A 19357-nucleotide genomic window follows, 5' to 3' on the forward strand; every position below is an offset into this window, starting at 1 on the left:
TTATTTAGGTATGGTTTTCTATAGTTCTTTGAACATATTTAGAATAGCTGATTTAAAATTTTCGTCTAGTCTGTTCACTGGTAAGACTTTCTGATGTGTAGTTTTTATCGGCTGCTTTTTTCCCTGTATGAAGGCATTTCATTCCTGTTGCTTTGCATGTCTCACAATTTTAATTTTTGTTGAAAACTTGATATTTTCAAGAATATATAATGTGGCAACTCTGAGAATCTGATTCTCTTCTCCCCAGGTAGTGGTGTTACCGTTTGTTTCTTTAATGACTTTCCTGGACTAATTCTATAAAATTGGCCTTTCCTGTGGCGTATACTACCGTAATCTTTGCATGACGAGTTTAGTGGTCAACCACTGATTGCAAAGAGACTTCCTTTGATTCTTTGAACCAGTAAATCTTCCACCCTTTGCCTAGGGACACTGTGTGTGTGTGTTGCAGCATCCCAAAAGCCCAGGAAGTTTTCAACACTGCTTAGCCGTTCTTTATTGATTGTGCAAAGGCTCAGTTCAGCCAGAGCTAAAAGTTTGGGGCATCTTCAGTCGTTCCTGGACACGTGCACAGCTCTGTACATATGTGTGACCTTCCAGAGCCCCAGCAAAATGTCAGAGCTTTACGATGCCTTCTGTGGACTTCTCATTCCCCAGATCTGTAATTTTTTTGGCCAAACTCTTGTTTGCTTCAAATAATATCATTGCCTCAGGCAACATCGAAGTTAAATACTTGTTGCTTTTCATTTTTTTGACATATGCCTTGTGGATAGGGATTTTTTTTAGTGAGTTCTCAGTCAGGTCTTATAAAGAGAAACTCTTCAAATGGGGCTTTTCCAGGGAGTGTCCAGACAGGTCAAATAGTGACAGTTATATGGGGCTTCTTGAGGAGTTCCAAACCTAGTCTGGGCCCTCAGTGACTGCTAGGCTGTGGTTTTCACAGCTGTAGTGGTTGCAAGGCTGCTGGGTTTTGAAGGTACAGCACAGCCAGGGACGGGACAATGGGAGTAGAGCAAGTTAAAACACTCCAAAACTCACTGTTTTTAACTGAGATTTAACATTTTTTTTTTCTGGAATAAACAAATGTTCCTTGGATTGTTGAAAGCTTTGGTGAATTTCCAGAGTTCTGAAGAATTGATATTGACAATTTTTTCCCACTGTTTTCTATTGCTTTTATAAAGAAGATTTTCGAAGGTCCTTACTTTACCATTACAGAGATCCTCTCCTCTTTTTAAGTGTCCTATGCTGTTGATATAAAATTTTCTCTTTTTCTGCTTTTAGATACCTTTGAGATAGCATCTGTAAATTTACCCATTCCCGTGCAAACCAGGAACTATTATAAGAATGTTTCTGACAACAAAGAAATTGTAAAATTAGTCTCTGTGCTTAGCACAATCATCAGCTCCATCAAAAAGGTATGTCGTGGGGATGTGTAGCCTGAGCCCTTCCCTTTACAGCCTGTGCTTGTGTGGAACTGACATCTCAAGTTCATCCTACATGTAGCCCGGGTCTTACCCACTGTGCCTTCAGTGACTGGCTTAGGGCATCTTGTGCATTCTCAGCACATGTTTGTTTAACTAAAGATTTTTCATTCTCGATTGCAAGATAAAAGAGAACTATTATTCCTATGTTTTATATTATGTTCTGTTTAATGCCTTCAACCTATTTATTTATTTAGTACAAATAAATCTGAGCATTAAAAAGTTCGATGTGTCTCAAACCACCAGTCAGATTGGTGGTATAATTCACTTCATAGAGAATCAGTGATACTAGTACATTTGAAAGAGAATAAGATTTACAGTCGACTTTTCATATTTGTATAGTCAGGGGAATCTTAAAACATATCAGATGAAAATTTATGTATATTGCCATGTGAAAATCAGGTAATACCGAAAGTAAAGAAAATATTAGTATTATAAATACAAACTTGCACTGGGCATAGATGTAAAGTCGGGTTAACTTTTTTATTTCCTACCTGCTCTTTTCTCAGATTTTCCTTTTTTATTCAGACAAATCCGTTCTTGTGGCCAAAAAGATTCAAAAGTCTGAAGTCAATTTCTACTTAAATAAATCCATATTCACATCTATATTGCTGCTAAGATCTGTTGCCTCTTTAAAAATGTGTTGAGGGAATAGTCATCACTCAGTAAATACATCTTTTCTATTACTTAGTTTTGATAGAATTATTTTATTTGTTTGAAAGCATTTTGAAAGGCTACCATTGCCGTAACCATGTGAGGAAATATTAAGTTTAATTTTAATGTGTCCCCGAGGGGACTGGAAGCTTTTGCATTTATGCATTTTCAATTTTCTTTTCTTAATATATTGAAGTTCCTGTATTTAATTTTGTTCTAAGGGCAGTGTTCACGTAATTTAATTTAACAAATATTTGTCTCGTGCTTTGTTTATCAAGCTCTATACTAAATGATCAAGCTAAGTAGAGTATTCTATAATGATAATAAGCAATCAGATATATTTTCCAATGTTTTAGCAATCATGGAAAATACAGTGAAATAAATCAATGATAAGATACATTACTTTCTCTGAATATAAGCAGCCTCTATTATGAAAAGCTAAGGGTAAGACATAGTAATAATAACATAATGCTGGCAACAAAATACTTATCTCTGTGTCATTTTTGTTGTATTTACTTTTATGTTATGAAGGATGTGTACAGTTCTTAGTCTTCCTTCAAATAATAGAAAGGGTTGGCATTTAGAATAACTCGAAGGACATCTTCCGCATTGATAGGATGGCCAGATTGTTTCTGGAAGAAAATACGCATGCGTGGTCATAATGCTAGCCATGCCCAGCCCTCCACAGCTACAGACCCTCCGAATGGCTTTCCCCCAACCACAGAACATCCTAGCATCCAGCCCCTTTCCTCTTGCCATAGCCGATTGGATTCTAATGTAAACCTGACATACATCCAGCTCTTTCACTAGCTGGTCATTAACTTATAACATTGCTTGGCTTGAAATGATGAGCTAGCTGGACCAAACAATGAAAATAACCTTGGGGGAAGAAACGTCTGAAGGAGAACAGTTCTACATACGTAGTTCACATAATTTTTCCTTTTATCTCCACTCCAGAAAGTACCAATTTAATAAAGACTGACACTTCGAGATAAAATAAGTGAGAGTCTAAAACTTATTTAGTTTGAATATATCTTAATATTATAAACTCGGATGTTGAAATAACTCAGGGTTCTGCAATTTCTACCTATATCCAAGGGTCTTCGATCATCTGTAATTTATTCTCCAAACCCTCAAACTTTGTGAATATGTCTTATCTGCTATCGTAGTGCATTCTGGGTATTTATGTCAACATTTCGGGGACACATTGTGGTTGGGACAAGCAGTGGCAGGCTTAGCTTTCTGCGCTTTAATGGGTGGGAAATCTCAGCACCCATTAAACGTGAGACTCAGAGGCACGTTTTAGCTACGTAATGGGAGTCAGAGTGAAACTACTTGTTGTTTTGGTGCAGGTTGGTGTGATTTATTTAACATAATTAGACCACTTAGGATGCCGTTTGTAATGCTCTATTTTTTTTTAAAGTAATTACCTTTTTAATTCAGTCTCAGTTTACAAAATTTTTTGCATGCAGATATAACTTTGAAATTATAAGCCAATGGAATAAATTGAATCCCAAGACATATAAACATTATAAATGAGGAGACAAATCTTTATTTATTTGTAGATGGTATGATTATTTACCAAGTAAATCCAAGAGGCTAATCTGAAAAATAATATAGCCTGGTGAAAATTAAGTTAGTAGTCAGTTGAAAGATAATTATAGGCGTTTCTTCTGTAATGCAGTAAATGTGTTCCTGAAAATCCTGTTTTGCAAAGTTGCACATTTAATAAAATAAGGATTATGAGGAAAACAGGAATGAGGCAGACACACGAAACCTAAGAAATTTTGTAACCACAGTAGCAATAAAAACAATAACAATCATCGTAAAATATTAACCTCTTTAATAACACTCGAATAAGTATGGAACTTCTCATCAAAAGGTGCAAGAAGCTTGGTAGTAGGTGGTGTAAGAAACAATCGAAGCTGCTGAGTTACAGAAACAAGGATAAAATATACGAACGGCAGGTCGAACTGCAAAGAACGTTCTCAAAACAAAGCAGACATTAAAAAGGCCCAGAGAAAGAAGAGGTAGAGAGGGCGTGTCACAGAATCGTGCCCCTTCGCGGCTTGCTGCTTTAGCTACAACAGAACAGAGGGCTGGGAAAAATAACATTTTATGTCATGTGACCTCCCCATTACACTGACTTCATTCCCTGGTTATCATCTGCTAGTGAGTCAGTTCATCTTATAGAAGCACAGTTTGTAGCAAACAGGACTGCTTGTTAAAAAATCAGTTTTTTAAAATGTAAATGCCATCTATAGCCCGTTATAAAAATAGTGAAAAATACCTAGGGGTGTGTGTGTGTGTGTGTGTATATGTATGTGTGTATATATATGTATATATACATATATATGTATATGTATATACATACATGCTAAGAAGTATGTGGAGTCTCTATGTAGATTATTCTAAAACTTAACAAGGAATTAAAAAGAAGATAGAAAGATTTGGAAACACCATGCTCCAGGATGGGAAGATTTAATGTCACACAGATGTCAGTACTTCTCCGATGAATTTATACATTTCATGCAACCTGGGCAGTCTTTCAGTGGGGTTTGAGCCCCTCTGGGTTTAGTCTCCACTCTCTGACTTAGGGAACAAGTCAATAGGTTTCCACTGAGGCTTCTAGTGGATTCTACCAATTAAAGTCTTGGAGGAGAACTGAGGGGTGGGGCCAAAGAGTGACCTCAGAGAACTTTTTTCCCCGCTGCACTCCCTGTGGCATGATTTTGAGCTGTGGTTTTTGACCTAAAGTTTAGCTCCAGTCAAGAGGGCCTTGTCCACAAGAGTCTTCATGGGCTCTGTGTTTTTCCAGTTTCTAGAAACTGTCCCCTACTTCTTTTGGCTAGGGGTGTCCTAGTTTCACTATTGCTAGTCCTGGGTTACTGTTTACACGATTGTACATAGTCCTAGTTCTGTGGCATTTCCAGCCAATCACACCGTTCACTAATTAAACATTTTAATGAATCCATGGGAACCGCCAGGTATTGTCAAATGTTCCCTGACAGCGTGATGCCAGTTCTGACCCTTCCTCCTCAACACAGGTCTGTTATTTGTATCCTAGGATGTTATTGCATCCATGGATTGCTTCAAATGCTACAATCACATTTGGCAAAAGGAGAAAGAAGAAACCGCTATGATGTTTATTATGAAAAACCCCTCGCTTTCTGAATTTGAATCCCAGATTCTCTATTTCCGAAACCTAGAGCAAAAAATCAATGCTGAGCCTGAATATATCTGTGTGGGTCCCATCGCTCTATACACAGGTTGGTTCGTTTTCTTTCAGACAGCCATAAAGATTCAGCAGTATTGTTCTGTCTCTTTACTTACATTAGTGTTCCAGAGAGTTCTAGCTATCTTAAAGATTGACTCCACTCCTGTGGGCCTCAGGCTTTAACACCAATTTGTAGATTTATTTTTAATTCCCTTCTGCATAATTATTGTGGACCATTTTGAACACTGTGCTGCTAAACCTTGAAAATAAATGCTATTTCAGAGAAAGGGGATGTTATATTTGGGTTTAAAATTTACCCTTTAATAAATAACGGTAACAAACTTGAGGCTTATCTCCAGTGGTTTCGCTATGTACTTTTTTTTCTTTTTTTTTTTAGCATTTTTTCAATTGTTGGAAAACAAGCTTTTTGAAATAAATTATAATGACTAGGGAAAAACGAATTGTTTTCTAGTTTGATTTTTTCATGTGTTCGAGGGCTACAAAATGCAAAGTGTTTACTGTCAAACATCTGTACTGTGTCGTACTGTGTCATCTCATCCTGGTTCAAGTTTTTCAAACTGAACTGTGGACATTTGGGTTTTACAGCTGACTTGAAGTTTACCTTGACTGCCGAGACCAAGGCCTGGGTGGTTGTCATCGGCCGTCACTGTAACAAAAAATACAGGAGTGAGATGGAAAACATTTTTACCCTTGTTGAAGAATTCAATAAGAAACTGAATCGGCCAATTAAAGACCTAGATGATATTCGGATTGCTATGGCAGCACTGAAGGAAATCAAGGAGCAGCAAATTCCCATTGACTTTCAAGTAGGACCTATCGAGGTAACTGAAAATAATTTGTTCATTATGGAAGTATCTCCGCATGTTGGGTCATATTAGCTGAAATGTAGACCATGTCTGGAGTGGAGTTACCGGATGCCAAACCTGAGAACAATGTGATGTCTAACCCTCATACGGTGCTTTCTGTGGGCCAGTTCTGGTCCCTTCCATGTCATTACGGTCCTTAAGAGCAGAGCCTGAGATAAGGATTTCTGTACAAGTGATTTATTGATGAGTGTTCACGAGAGAAAGGGAAACAGGAAAGGATGAGGTCGGGTTGCGGGGACCTAAGTGATGATGTCATCTCAGCTGTAGACTGACTACGGCCCAATCCCACTGGAACCTCTGGAGTATGAGTCGTACCACACAGTTGGTCCCACCTTGCGGCAATAGGGACTGCCCTTTATACCCCCGAGTCTGTTGGTCATTGACCATACTCTCCCTGTAAAAAAAGCTACTATTAAACTGAGGACAGTTTTTCAGGGAAGAAGGTAGCTTGATCCCTCCAGCCAACAGTTGGGGATGCAAATATCAGCTGGTAAACAGGACCCGGATGGGTCACTAATCGTGTACAGTCATGTATTAACTCTGCCTTAACTCACTTAATCCTTACTGCAACTCCCACTTTACACACAAGGAAACTGAGGGTCAAAGAAATTATGCAATTTGATTAATGTTGCACATTGCTTTTATATTATCTTTTCTAAATGAAAATGTTTTATCAGGAATGGGTCACTATTTATCATTTTAAATGAGACAAGTAAAATCGTAGCATTAAAACAATTCCAGACATAAAAACATTATCTTTTTCTCACACCATAACTTGAATGTCTGGGCTTAAACTCTTATGCTCAGGATCACACTCGAGTCTCAAATTTCCTGGATTCCTCTTTGACTTTTGGAAAATTTCAAATTACTATGAAAATGGTGCAGACGACTGCACATTTGTATTTCTCCTGTGCTGGGTCAGGGAAACCACATGGTCCACCATGTGATTCCTGGGAATTGAAACACCAGGAAAAAGCCCCCACTTTGTGTAGGGCCAGGGGAGTCCCTGGGGAGTGAAGAGGAGCCCCTGAAACTACCGACCCTGTTTTTCCCAACCTGAGAGTTATGACAAAACTGTAGTCAAGTAGTCAAGATCGAAATACAATCTTTATTATTCAGAAGACATGATTTAGTGTATAACTCCCATATTCCCATTAGACCCCACCCCATCCCCCACCCTACACACACCCACTGTGCGCTTGTGACTGCTGAACCCCAGAATAAGACTTGCTCATCCATCAGAGGCAGCATTGGAAAGCTACAGGTCTCTCTATAATCCTGCTCTACTTCTTTTTTGGATGGGGCTGCCAATCAAAGGCAGGAAGAAGAAAGATGGAGAGACACAGTGGGCTATACTTGTCCAGAGCAACAATTTTTTTCCCCATAGTAACAATCAGATATCCATTCTACCTCTATGGGGAGGAGCAGTGGTAGCAGAAGGGGCCAGGGATATTTAAGGGAAATCCTTTCTCATGAAAACCAACCTCTACCTCATAAATCTAGCCAAGAGAGTAGTGCAGGATTTTGCATCCTAGGGGCATTGACGTGGCCCAGGCTCTGATTCCAGAGCACCCTCGGTGTCTTCATTTTGGAAGCTCTTACTAAAAATGTGAAATGGGATAGAGTTAAAACCCTGATTTATTTTGTTATTCTCAAACTAGCAGTTAAATGTTTTATGTTTTTCATTTACTCGGTATAATTTTGTAATATTCAAATACAATTTAGGGGCCTAAGTAAAAATATCTTTTGTTTGTATAATGATTTTCAGTTTTCAAAATGCATTTAAAATGATATTTTTTGATAGTCACGGGAAACCTGTGAAACAGCCAGAGGATCTTCCTGTTTTGCAGCTTAGGGGTTCAGTTGCTTACTTCAACTTTCACAGTTTGCAAGGAGAGTAACTAGAACTTTCTGGCCAGTTTCCCTATTGTGATGATCTTTTCTAATGCTTCAATGAGTGACTGTGTGTAGATTTATGCATCTGACTGACAGAAATCTCAATTTTTTTCTTTTGCACAGGAATCCTATGCCCTGCTTAACAAATACGGCCTTCTGATAGCGAAGGAAGAGATGGACAAAGTTGATACTCTGCGTTATGCGTGGGAGAAGCTTCTGGTTCATGCCAGTGAAGTTCAGAATGAGTTAGTCTCCCTACAGCCCAGTTTCAGGAAAGAGCTTATTAGTACCGTGGAGGTCTTTGTCCGAGACTGTCACCAGTTCTACTTGGACTATGATTTGGTACGGCTCTAGCTTTCTCTGTGTGTATTGTTGGTGAGGAATGAATAAAGTATGCAAAAAATGGCAATGTACAATGTGTATGTGTGTGTGTGTGTGTGTGTGTGTGTGTGTGTGTGTGCTCACATGTCTGTTAATGTCAATGTCTGTGTATGTGATATTAATGCTGTTGGAAGGTGGCTCCGGCCTAGCCCACCCTAGGAATGAGTGATGTCCACAGAGTCCTGTCCCCACCAGGCCTGCTCAGCTCCTGCAGACTCACGCCCACGGCTTCTCTTACAGAATCAAACCATCTCATATCTGGTCTTCTTCTTGTCCTGCTGTCTTCTGTTTTTCCCAGCATTCTTGTCTTTTCCAAAGACTCCTGCCCTCTCACGATGAGCCTGAAGCAGGACAGCTGCAGTTTGGTCATGTTCGCCTCCAGCGATGTCTCGGGCTTAATTTGCTTTAGGACCCACTCGTCGTCTTCCTGGACATCCAGGGTATCCACACAGCTCTCCCCCAACACTGTATTTCAAACGATTCCACTTTTCCCTGTCAGCCTTCTTCCCTGCTCCGCTTTCGCATCCAGACATCGTAACTGGGAATATGAGGGTGTGGATGCAAAACGTAGTTGTTTAAAGATTGTGTATCAAATATAACGAAAGTCCTTGGGAATGGGAGCTTCATCTCATGGGAGCAAAGGCATCTCCCATTCACAGTCTTTTCCCCTTACGGTTCATCCAGAATAATTTCAACAGGAAATGGGAAATTTAAAAGGACAGTTCATATTGTATCTTTGGTCTTTTACTGAAGTTGTTTGATAGCTTTCTAAGTTCGTGTAGACAAACACTCTTTATGTGTAGTTACACCATTCATCTTTCCACAGCATTCATTCAGTAGTCCCACAATAATGTAGAGCACCCAGCACGTGCCAGGTACTGTCCTTGGTGCTGAAGACACAAACATGGACAGGACAGATGGAGTTCATATTTAATCAAAGATTTTTGAGTTTTCAGTGCAGAATCTTCTGCTTGGGATAGATTGTGTAACGAGACCTATTTCTAGCCAATTATAACGTTAAGAAGGGAAATACGTAGAGCGTACAGTAGGGTAGAATCTGTATCTATTAACGAGCAGTACACCAAACCACAAAGTAGGTTAATCTTGTTAGGTGGTTGGTTGGATTCCTGCACTACCTCCATGGCTGAAGAAAGCACAGAAACCCACACGTTTGAGGCGTTCTGATGTAGGAGAACCTGATTGGAATGTCAAAATTACAGGTCACTTTACAAATAGATATTAGAATGGTGAAATCTGTGAGTTTTGTGGCATTAGTATTTTAGTTCAAAGCCAGAGATTATATGTGCTTCTTAGAGAGTACTTATTGACTCTTTGCTTTGCCACCTAAGAAATGAATGCTACGTATTTTTAATTTTCAAAATTTCTCGACATATGGACATTGTGGCATTAACTTGTAGATCGACTGGAAAATATTTCCAAATGAGTCACTTTCCCAAGTCCTATTTTTGTAAACAAAAAACTGTCTTTTATTATACATGTGCTGTGCACGAAAGCTAACTTCGATATTCAAATATTTTGAGCTCATGAAATTTACATACAAACACTTCATTCTATTTTATATTTGTTTTAACTTTTTGTTTCAGAATGGCCCAATGGCTAGTGACTTGAAACCCCAGGAAGCCAGTGATAGGCTGATCATGTTTCAGGTAATCTTTTTAATTTCTATGACCTTCTAAACAACTAAAACCTTAATGTATTTTAAACACATACTGCCCTCCTCCCTTAACATAGAAAGTCTTATCATAGAATATAGTGTGTACTTACATTTAAAAAATATGATTTAGTATAGTTAAAATTGGAGTTGGTTGCTATGCAGTTAATTATACTCGGTTAGTATTTCTATTTACATGTGCTCACAGATCATATACGTATGCCAATTTATGTCTTTTTTTTATTTGCATGTTTATTAATGCGTAAATATGTTTGGCGAGTTTTCATTTGCATTTTTATTAGAATCAATTTGATAATATCTACCGAAAATACATCACCTATACCGGGGGAGAGGAGCTTTTTGGTCTGCCAGTTACCCAGTATCCTCAGCTTCTCGAAATAAAGAAGCAACTAAATCTTCTCCAGAAAATATACACTCTGTACAACAGTGTCATAGAAACCGTCAGTGGCTATCACGACATCCCGTGGTCAGAAGTGAATATTGAAAAAATCAACAGTGAACTTTTAGAGTTCCAGAACAGGTGAGAAATTAAATGCTTAATATGCCCAGAGCTGTGGAACCTCAAATGCTTTCTTCTCTGTTTGCTGTCAAGTTCTCTTCTCAGTCTAGATGTTTCGAAAGCACATCGTGCTGCATTGCTCTTGTCCATTAGACATCACCCTTGTCAAGTGCTACTTATTAATTACCCCAGCGTGTGTACACGGAGAGACAAGCACATCCTTTAAACCTGGATGAATCTTGTCAGAAGCTTTTCTACATCTTGGAGGGAGCTGATCTCTATTTATCTTAATACTTATCAAACATCTGAAGTTTATGTTGGATGATTTCCTGGGATAAAAGCAAGAACCCCATATTTTCTCCATCCTTTAAATAAAGTACTGAACCCAAAGAAAATGGATGATCATTGGTTGTATTTTTTGGTTAACAGCCTGATACAGCTTTGTACTTAGTAGGTCTCAAGATGTGTTCGTAGGATTGAATTGACCTGGGATTTACCTCTATTCTTTAAAATAATGCATTTTATCTAGTTAATTATTATGAAGGATTGAAACAATTTCTTTCCTGATTGGGAGGAGTACTTGTATGTGATATAAAAATACATTATATTAACAGACGTCGTCTGACTTATGGGATTTAAAAATATGATAGATATTCAAATCGACCATTTTTGATAGAAATGCTGGCAGACACTCTTGGACTGGAGACTCCTGGGCTCCTATGCGAATGGGCTTCCATGTTGGCTTCCTGTCGCAGGTGTCGGAAGCTGCCCCGGGCCTCGAAGGACTGGCAGGCTTTTCTGGATCTGAAGAGCACCATCGATGATTTCAGCGAGTGTTGCCCGTTGCTGGAGCATATGGCCAGCAAGGCCATGATGGGCAGGCACTGGGAAAGGATAGCCGCTCTCACTGGGCATAGTCTGGATGTGGGGAATGAAACTTTTAAGTTAAGAAACATCATGGAGGCACCTCTTCTGAAATACAAAGAGGAAATAGAGGTACAGACAATAGACAGTATGCCGTGGTGGGAGATTGGAAGGTCTCATGGGATTTATTTGATGGTATTTCTACATTGTGGAATGTTGTATCAGTAAACCATGCCAGGGCCATCAGAACTCTCTTCCTGGCTTTCAGCCATTAATGCCTTCAACGAATGTTTATGTGACAAATGGGGTTGCATTTCTGCATTCATAGCTCATCCAATAATTTGTTTAATTAAATATCTATACAAATAAAGTTATAGTTATAAGCCGTGGTAGACACCATTGGAAGAAAAGGGTGTTGCTCTACAGAGATTCTACAGTAAAGGGGTCTGATCTGTCTGAGAGATAGGGGGAAGGGCCAAAAAGGTAGAGGGGGTGCATGCACATGACTTGCTGGGTGAAGGGACTGGACGTGTGTGTTGGGGCTCGGGCCTCGGAAAGGAGATTGGAAAGTGCAAAAAAGCCAATGCCAGGCAGATGGAAAAGCATGTGTGAAGGGTCTGAGGTGTGTTCGGGGGACCAGAAAAAGGCCAGAGTAGGTGTGGGCGATGGGGGTGGGGGAGAGAGAAGACAGCTGAGGATGGGAGGTGGAGAGAGGCTAGAACATTCTGTTGATTTGGGTTTTTGGAGCAATGGGGAACCACCTGGGAGATGCGTTTTGAGCAGAGGATGCCATGGTTAGATTTGCATTTCGTAAAGCTCGCTCTTTAGTAGTAGGTAGCTGTGTGGAGAAAAGATTGGAGGAGGGCAAGGAGAGATGATAGGAAAATCATTCGGGAGGTTATAAGAATATCCCAGCAAGAGATCATGGTGTGTTGGATGAGGGAGCAGGTGGTGAAGCCAGGGAGGAGTGAAAAGATTGAAGAGATCTTTAGGAGATAAAACTGGGTAGAATTTGGCGATGGAGGGAATGCGGGAGGAGAAACAAGGGGTGAAGCCGAGGATTAATCCTAGATTTGTTGAGAGATCTAGATGGATGATGGTGCTTATCACTGTGCTAGGGAATGTTGGAAGGGAATCAGGCTGAGTGACAAGGTACAACGATTGTGAGCTTGATTTGGGGCATTTGAGTTTGCTATTTTACTAGTTGTGTTTGGGGTTCCCTTGATATATCCAAACAGAGACATCCGGTAGGCAGATAGATATGTCTTGCCTGGAGGGAAAGGGTTAGTAAGCGTGCGGGCACAGACGAGCTCACCCAGAGAGGGGGTGTAATTTGAGAAGAGGGTAAGGACCGGACTTGACTCATGGTCCAGGAGAAGATAACGCTGCAGAGGAGAGTTGGGAAGAAATCAGGTTTCTGCTGATTCCTTCCCCTTGCACTGGACCGATTTGACTTTAGAGTTAAAATCAGAGACACATTAAACTTTGAGTCTTTGTTTAAAGTTTCAAAATCTATAAGGTTCTTGCATATTTTTTATCAAATCTAAAATTTTGATATACTTGACATATAAGTTTATGTACGCTTAAGGTGTACAGCATACTGATTTGATACATTTGTATTCCAATTACATTGCAGCCTTAGAACACCTCTGTTTCATCATATGATTATTATTTCTTCCTGGAGTGAGAATAGTTAAGATCTAGCCTCTTAGTAAGTTTAATGTTTATAATACAGTTTTGTTGTCTATAATCTCTGGATTGTGCGTTAGATCTCCAGGACTTATTTATCTACTAGTTACAAGTTTGGACCGTAAACACGATCTCCCCTTCCCTCACCAGCTCCTGGTAACCACCATTCCACTCTCTGTTTTTTCTAGTTCGGTTTTTTTAGATTCCAAATATAAAGGATGCCATATAGTATTTGTCTTTCTCTGTCTTACTTATTTTTCTTAACCAAATGTCCTCAAGGTCCATCTATGTTGTTATAAATGGCAGGATTTCCTTTTTTCTTATGGTCGAATAATATTCCACTGTTGCATATTTTTTTCCATTATCTTTCTGGAATAATTTGCTGGGAAATTTTTACAAATGAAGGCTCTGTTATTTAGTACTGTCTCTGTCTCCATCTCTATTCCCCAATCTCTGTCTACATACACAAACACCACTTATTATATCGCTATTTAGATCTGGAAATAGGAATGTTTATAGATCCATGTGAATCAGAGAGCGAAGAACCTAGACTGTTCAGGAAGGATGTGTGACTTTCACGTGAATAAATGAGCGCTTGCCATTTTAATAGGACATCTGCATTAGCGCCGTGAAAGAGAGAGACATTGAGCATAAACTGAAGCAGGTGATTAACGAGTGGGACAGCAAAACGTTCACATTTGGCAGCTTTAAAACCCGTGGAGAACTCCTCTTGCGAGGAGACAGCACCTCGGAAGTCATTGCCAGCATGGAGGACAGCTTGGTGGCACTGGGCTCCCTGCTGAGCAACAGGTAGGAAAACATCATCTCTTTCTGGGGCTTGGAGAACCATAATAGCAAACGTTTCAAGGGAATTTGATTTTAAAAAAATGCAACACTGTCTCATACAACTTACTCAATATTGACAATACTTGTTTTAATTCTAGCCTTTGGCAGAGCGTGCGTAATACTGTTTTTATTTCATTATCCTTTGCTTGTGGAATACGTCTGAGACCATCAGTTGGACGAAATAATGCAGCATGTAATCAGCCACCTGGATCTTGTGGACCATTTCAGCTTTGCTGCTGACAAGCCTCAGCACACAGTAGATAGCTCAACAGGCTCCAGAGTCCCGGGGTGGAGGGGAAGTCATTCTGATTTTTAGAATGCTCATTTTACTTGGAAAACCTTTTTGCCAATAAGTTTACGGACTAGAAACTCTTAGCTGTGTACATACTTTAATGAGGTGGCAGACCAAGAGAGAGTGAATTTAATTCATAAAGAAAAGTGAAGCCATGCAGACAGATACTGTTCTCACATTTCACCTTGACAGTGACAGCGAGCTGTCATGCATGCTTTGGCCACGCAAGCCAGAACTTACATTTCCTTGGTTCACTGCTTTTCTTTGATTTTTCTGAAATAATTTTTGTTCATCAAGATCTTCTCAGATACATGGTAGTTGTGTAAAATGTGGATACCATCGAGATATGGATTGTGTTATCTTTGAAATGCCACTCTGTTCTCTGCATATATGTGTATCTGTAATTTTAATATAGGAAGTAATAACTATTTAATACTGTTTTGATAAAAATTCTTCTTCTTTCCATTTGCTTGGTACACCTAAGTGTTTGAAATAAGTGATACAGAATATAAAATTAGCTTTAGAGATTTAGACCATTGGTAACCTTGAGTGTGAACTACTTAGGATTTGGTGAGTTTTTATGAATTTGGGTACTATTTATACCCAACCAGAATGAGGGACAGATGGAGTATAACAAACCCTAGAAAAGTCTCATGTGTAAATCAAGTAACATCATTTGTGTTAAGGATGGGGACACTTTCCTCACCAATGTCATCAAATCCACTGACGGAATTGTGTGAGGAACACGATGTATTCAGCACATATTTGTTGAACATCTATTATGTGCCATGTACTCTTTTAGGTGCTATGGATAGAAGAGTGAATAAAACAAAGACCTCTGTTGCTATAGAACTACATTCTAGTGACAAGCATAAAGACAAAGCCCCAGAAAGATGTATGGAATATTAAAACAATCTGTTTAACAATTAAGAATATGGAAATTAAAATTTTATTCACTAGTATGACTAATGTTTGGGAAGACTTCAATTCCTTACATTGTTGGGCTGGAGAGATTAAGAAAGGGAGAAGAAAGAGAAGAGGAGAAACAATGATAGGGAAAAACATTTAAGTTTTTCTGCAAATAACAGAAGTGCCACATATGACATCACTTAAACAAGACTGAAGCTTATGTCTCTCTCAGGTAAAAGGAGCTCCAAGGTTGATAGTTCAGGTTAGATTGGGGGCTCCACCATATCACCAGGGACCCACCCAAGCTTTTTCTGGCTCACTCTTCACTCTTTTTCTAGCTGTGTGCCTCCTCCTCCACACTCCCCCTTATAGCCGATGCTGACGCTTTCCTTTCATCTAGAAGTGTGGCTCTCAGCCTTGGGGACACACTAGACACACCTAGGGAACTTCAAAAACCCCACCCGCTGGGCCACATCCCAGACTGACTGAATCAGAGTCTTGGAGGTGGGACTGAGGCAGGCATCAGTGGTTTTTCAGGTTTGCCAGATGATTCCAATGTGCAGCTAAGGCAGAGAACTATTGATGTGGAACTGAGTCCTGGGACCACTGCAAAGGAGGCTGGGAAATTCAGTATTTTAACTGGACGGGTATATATCCAGAAATGGGCTTCTCTATCTAAAGAAGAAGGAGAAAAAGACATTGGGAGACCACAGTCGGTTTCTGCTTCAGGAGGAAGAAAGGGAAGATAGATTAACTGTGGGAGAGGTGGAAACGTGGATCGTCGGTATACACGTAGATGCATACGCCTTCTCACACACGTAACACCTACAAACGTGAGGAGGTTGGACATGAGTGAATAGGAAGTAGGAAGGAGACCTAGAAGAGGGGAGGCTGAAGAGAGATTCCAAAAATCATATTTGAAAATGGAATTAGTGTTTGGCTTCCACCAATGGCTCTGTCATTGCTCCATATGATAAGAAAAACTAGGGATGCCATGGAATGGACTCAGAAACTCATGCTGGAGAGTATTACTCTGTTGTCGGTAGCAACCATGACCAGAATTCTGCCAGTGTGGCAGCTGGTTGTAGTCAAATCGAATGCCTGGTCTGTTCCTTAGGTGGCATGTCTCCCACTTCTTCATTCTCTGGATCAAAAAGGAGAAAGTCTGACAATGCCCAACAAATGGTGATGAGTGAATCACTTGGTAGCATCATTTTAAAAGTCAGTGACATAATCAAGGTTGTAAAGAAATAGGTAAAAATTAGGATGAAAAAAAAATCTTTTTAGTTTGAAAACAACAACAATAAAAATGAAACCTCAAAAAAACCTAAATGCTGAACATATTTCTTGTTTTAGGTACAATATGCCATTCAAAGCCCAGATTCAGAAATGGGTGCAGTTACTTTCCAACTCAACAGACATCATTGAGAACTGGATGATGGTGCAAAACTTGTGGATTTACTTAGAAGCCGTCTTTGTGGGAGGAGACATTGCCAAGCAGCTTCCCAAGGTTTTAGAATTTTCTTTATGATATCGTCAGGTTTTTCACATAGAGAACTATCGAATAACGAATAACTCCTTTAAAATGTAATGATATTTTGACCTCTCTTGAGCCAGCCCTTGCCCAATCTTTTGTTATTGCTGTTGAATCGTTTTTCAAAGAGAGTAACTATAGGAAAGAAGGGGCGTGAAAATCAGAGTCAGAACGCTACAAAACTGTGAGATTTCATAGGGAGTGGAGGGTTAAAAAAAAAACCAACGAAGAATGAATGCCTGCATAATTGATATATGTCTTCAGATGATTTGAAGGTAAAATCTGGAAGAGTGTAGAATTATGGAGTAGTTATCTTGACAATAGTAGGATAATTTGCTCTTCTACTACTGACAGTTTAAAATAACTCACACTATACAACATACCCAATTATAACTGCGCTGGAAAATTGAGGGGTGGAAATCTGCAGGAAAAAAGCTCCCAAACAAAAAGGGCCTCTTCTCAAGATGTTGAGGATGTTTTTCTCATCAAATTGTAATCATCTCACTAGGTGTATGTGGAGTGTATCTTGAGATATTTTTAAAAAACGTTTTTTTTTTTTTAACCAAATCTCAAGAATTCTTATTCAATTACCTTAGATTGCAAAAATATAACATTTTAACAATGTTACTGAGTTTTAGAGGCATGATTATATTGAACATTCTCTTCACTTAAGTGTCCTAGTTTTCTTTTTGGCTGGTTTTCAGTTTAATTATAGAGGACAGATCCATCAGCCGATTTATTTTTTGGCTACCAGTGAAATTCATCCATACGCTGAATTTGAATTTAAGTTTGCTTTTCTCTTTGGTCATATTTTTCTTCTTGATGGATGGGGAAGAATCTCAAATTAGACTTAGTGGAAACTCGGACATACAGTATTGAAGGAGTTAAGTGGGAGTTCTTATTTTTCACATTTGAGAGTGTATGCTTGTTGCTGAAATACAGAAAGTTTTAAGGAAGAAAATAAAAATTATTTCTACTTACTCTCTCAAATTAATCTGTGCATTTTCCATTTTTCCTGAAAAAAATCTATTTAAAAATTTTTGCAATATTAAGGTTATACTGAAATTAAGTTTATATCTTATTTTAAATGATTATTTTCTAAATACATAAGCAATTCAAAGCCCACCATAAAAACATAAAAGCATAAAATAGACAAACATAAAATTCGCTTCATTTAGAGATAACTGGTAAAAACAATTGAGAGTGTTTTTTCCTCCCCAGATTGTCTCGTATTGAATTATTATTTTTATATCTATTTCCTGTTTTTAGTTAACATGATGGGGGTATCAGAGTTGAGCTGAAGATTCTTATTTAAGAATGGGGTGATACGTTGCAAAAGGCCCAGGGAGACTTGAACTAGAATGCATGCGGCATTCTAGGCAGGTATAGCCGGGGTGTCCAGACTGGTTAGAAACCTGCCCCCAGCAGGAGGTGTGTGAGACGCTCTGTTCTTGAGACTGCAGACGTATCCAATGTACTTTGTTACCTCGTCCTCATAGGAAGCCAAGCGCTTTTCCAATATCGATAAATCCTGGGTGAAGATCATGAACCGGGCACATGAAATGCCAAATGTGGTGCAGTGTTGTGTCGGAGATGAGACCATGGGGCAGCTATTACCACACTTGCTGGACCAGTTGGAAATATGCCAGAAATCTCTTACTGGGTAAGCCGCTGGCTCTGCGAAGGCTCTCAGCATCCTAGAGGTGGACGGGATCAGAGAGACCAGACAGCATTAGCCAAGTTGGTGTCCTTTGGCTGAGACTTAACTCATGTCTAACACTGTTGCATGCATAAAACTTGATAATTTGAAGCCTTCTAATCTCTCTAAGCATTTACTAGATTTGTCAGATATTGGGATTATAGGACTTAAGACATCTTCCATCACTTGGACAAGATCTTGTAAAAACGTTCTCCTATGGTCCTTGCTTTTAAAAATTAATACACCTATTTTTCCGATAACTTTTTTTGTATAAACATCTGAAGAACCAAAATATTTCATTATAGTAAACCAAGAACAATGTGAACAGTGTGTAGTTACACAAATAGTCAAGATTATACGGAAATGAGAGTCTAACACATCTATCAATATACATAGACACTCAGACATAAACACACTCTTATGTTTACAGAGGCTGGGTGAATTGTGAGAGTAATAAATATATTTCTTTTTTTCCCCTTTGGCTAATCAAAATAAAATCATGTAAGTAGAAATACATTAAATAGTAATGTTGTAAAAACAGTTATCTACACATGCTTTTATTTAATTTTTATTTTTCAATTGAGGTATAATTGACATATAATATTATATTAGTTTCAGATATATAACATAATGATTTGATATTTTACTTTTATTATTTTTTAAATTAAAAAAATTTTATTGTGACATTAATTAATGAAATCCAGAAAGTTTCAAGTTTCAGGTGTACAATTTAGCAGTAAGGCATACATATATACATATATATATATATATATATATATATATATAAATATATACATATATATATATATATATACATAT

The 19357-nt window shown here is 38.7% G+C and overlaps 1 protein-coding gene across 3 annotated transcripts in view; it reads left to right on the forward strand.

The window, feature by feature from the left end:
* Positions 1-19357, forward strand: part of DNAH5 (dynein axonemal heavy chain 5) — a 226859-nt gene that overhangs the window by 84680 nt on the left and 122822 nt on the right. For all 3 annotated transcript variants that reach the window (XM_039842769.1, XM_039842767.1, XM_039842768.1), the window contains exons 22-31: positions 1279-1412; positions 5200-5401; positions 5956-6191; positions 8256-8474; positions 10118-10180; positions 10488-10726; positions 11461-11701; positions 13869-14068; positions 16662-16815; positions 18339-18502. In XM_039842769.1, the coding sequence (XP_039698703.1) occupies positions 1279-1412; positions 5200-5401; positions 5956-6191; positions 8256-8474; positions 10118-10180; positions 10488-10726; positions 11461-11701; positions 13869-14068; positions 16662-16815; positions 18339-18502 (1852 nt within the window). The remainder of the gene's footprint in view (positions 1-1278; positions 1413-5199; positions 5402-5955; positions 6192-8255; positions 8475-10117; positions 10181-10487; positions 10727-11460; positions 11702-13868; positions 14069-16661; positions 16816-18338; positions 18503-19357) is intronic.

This window comes from Pteropus medius, unplaced genomic scaffold, assembly GCF_902729225.1.
Source record: "Pteropus medius unplaced genomic scaffold, Ma_sr-lr_union100, whole genome shotgun sequence".
NCBI classification, from domain to species: Eukaryota; Metazoa; Chordata; class Mammalia; order Chiroptera; family Pteropodidae; genus Pteropus; species Pteropus medius.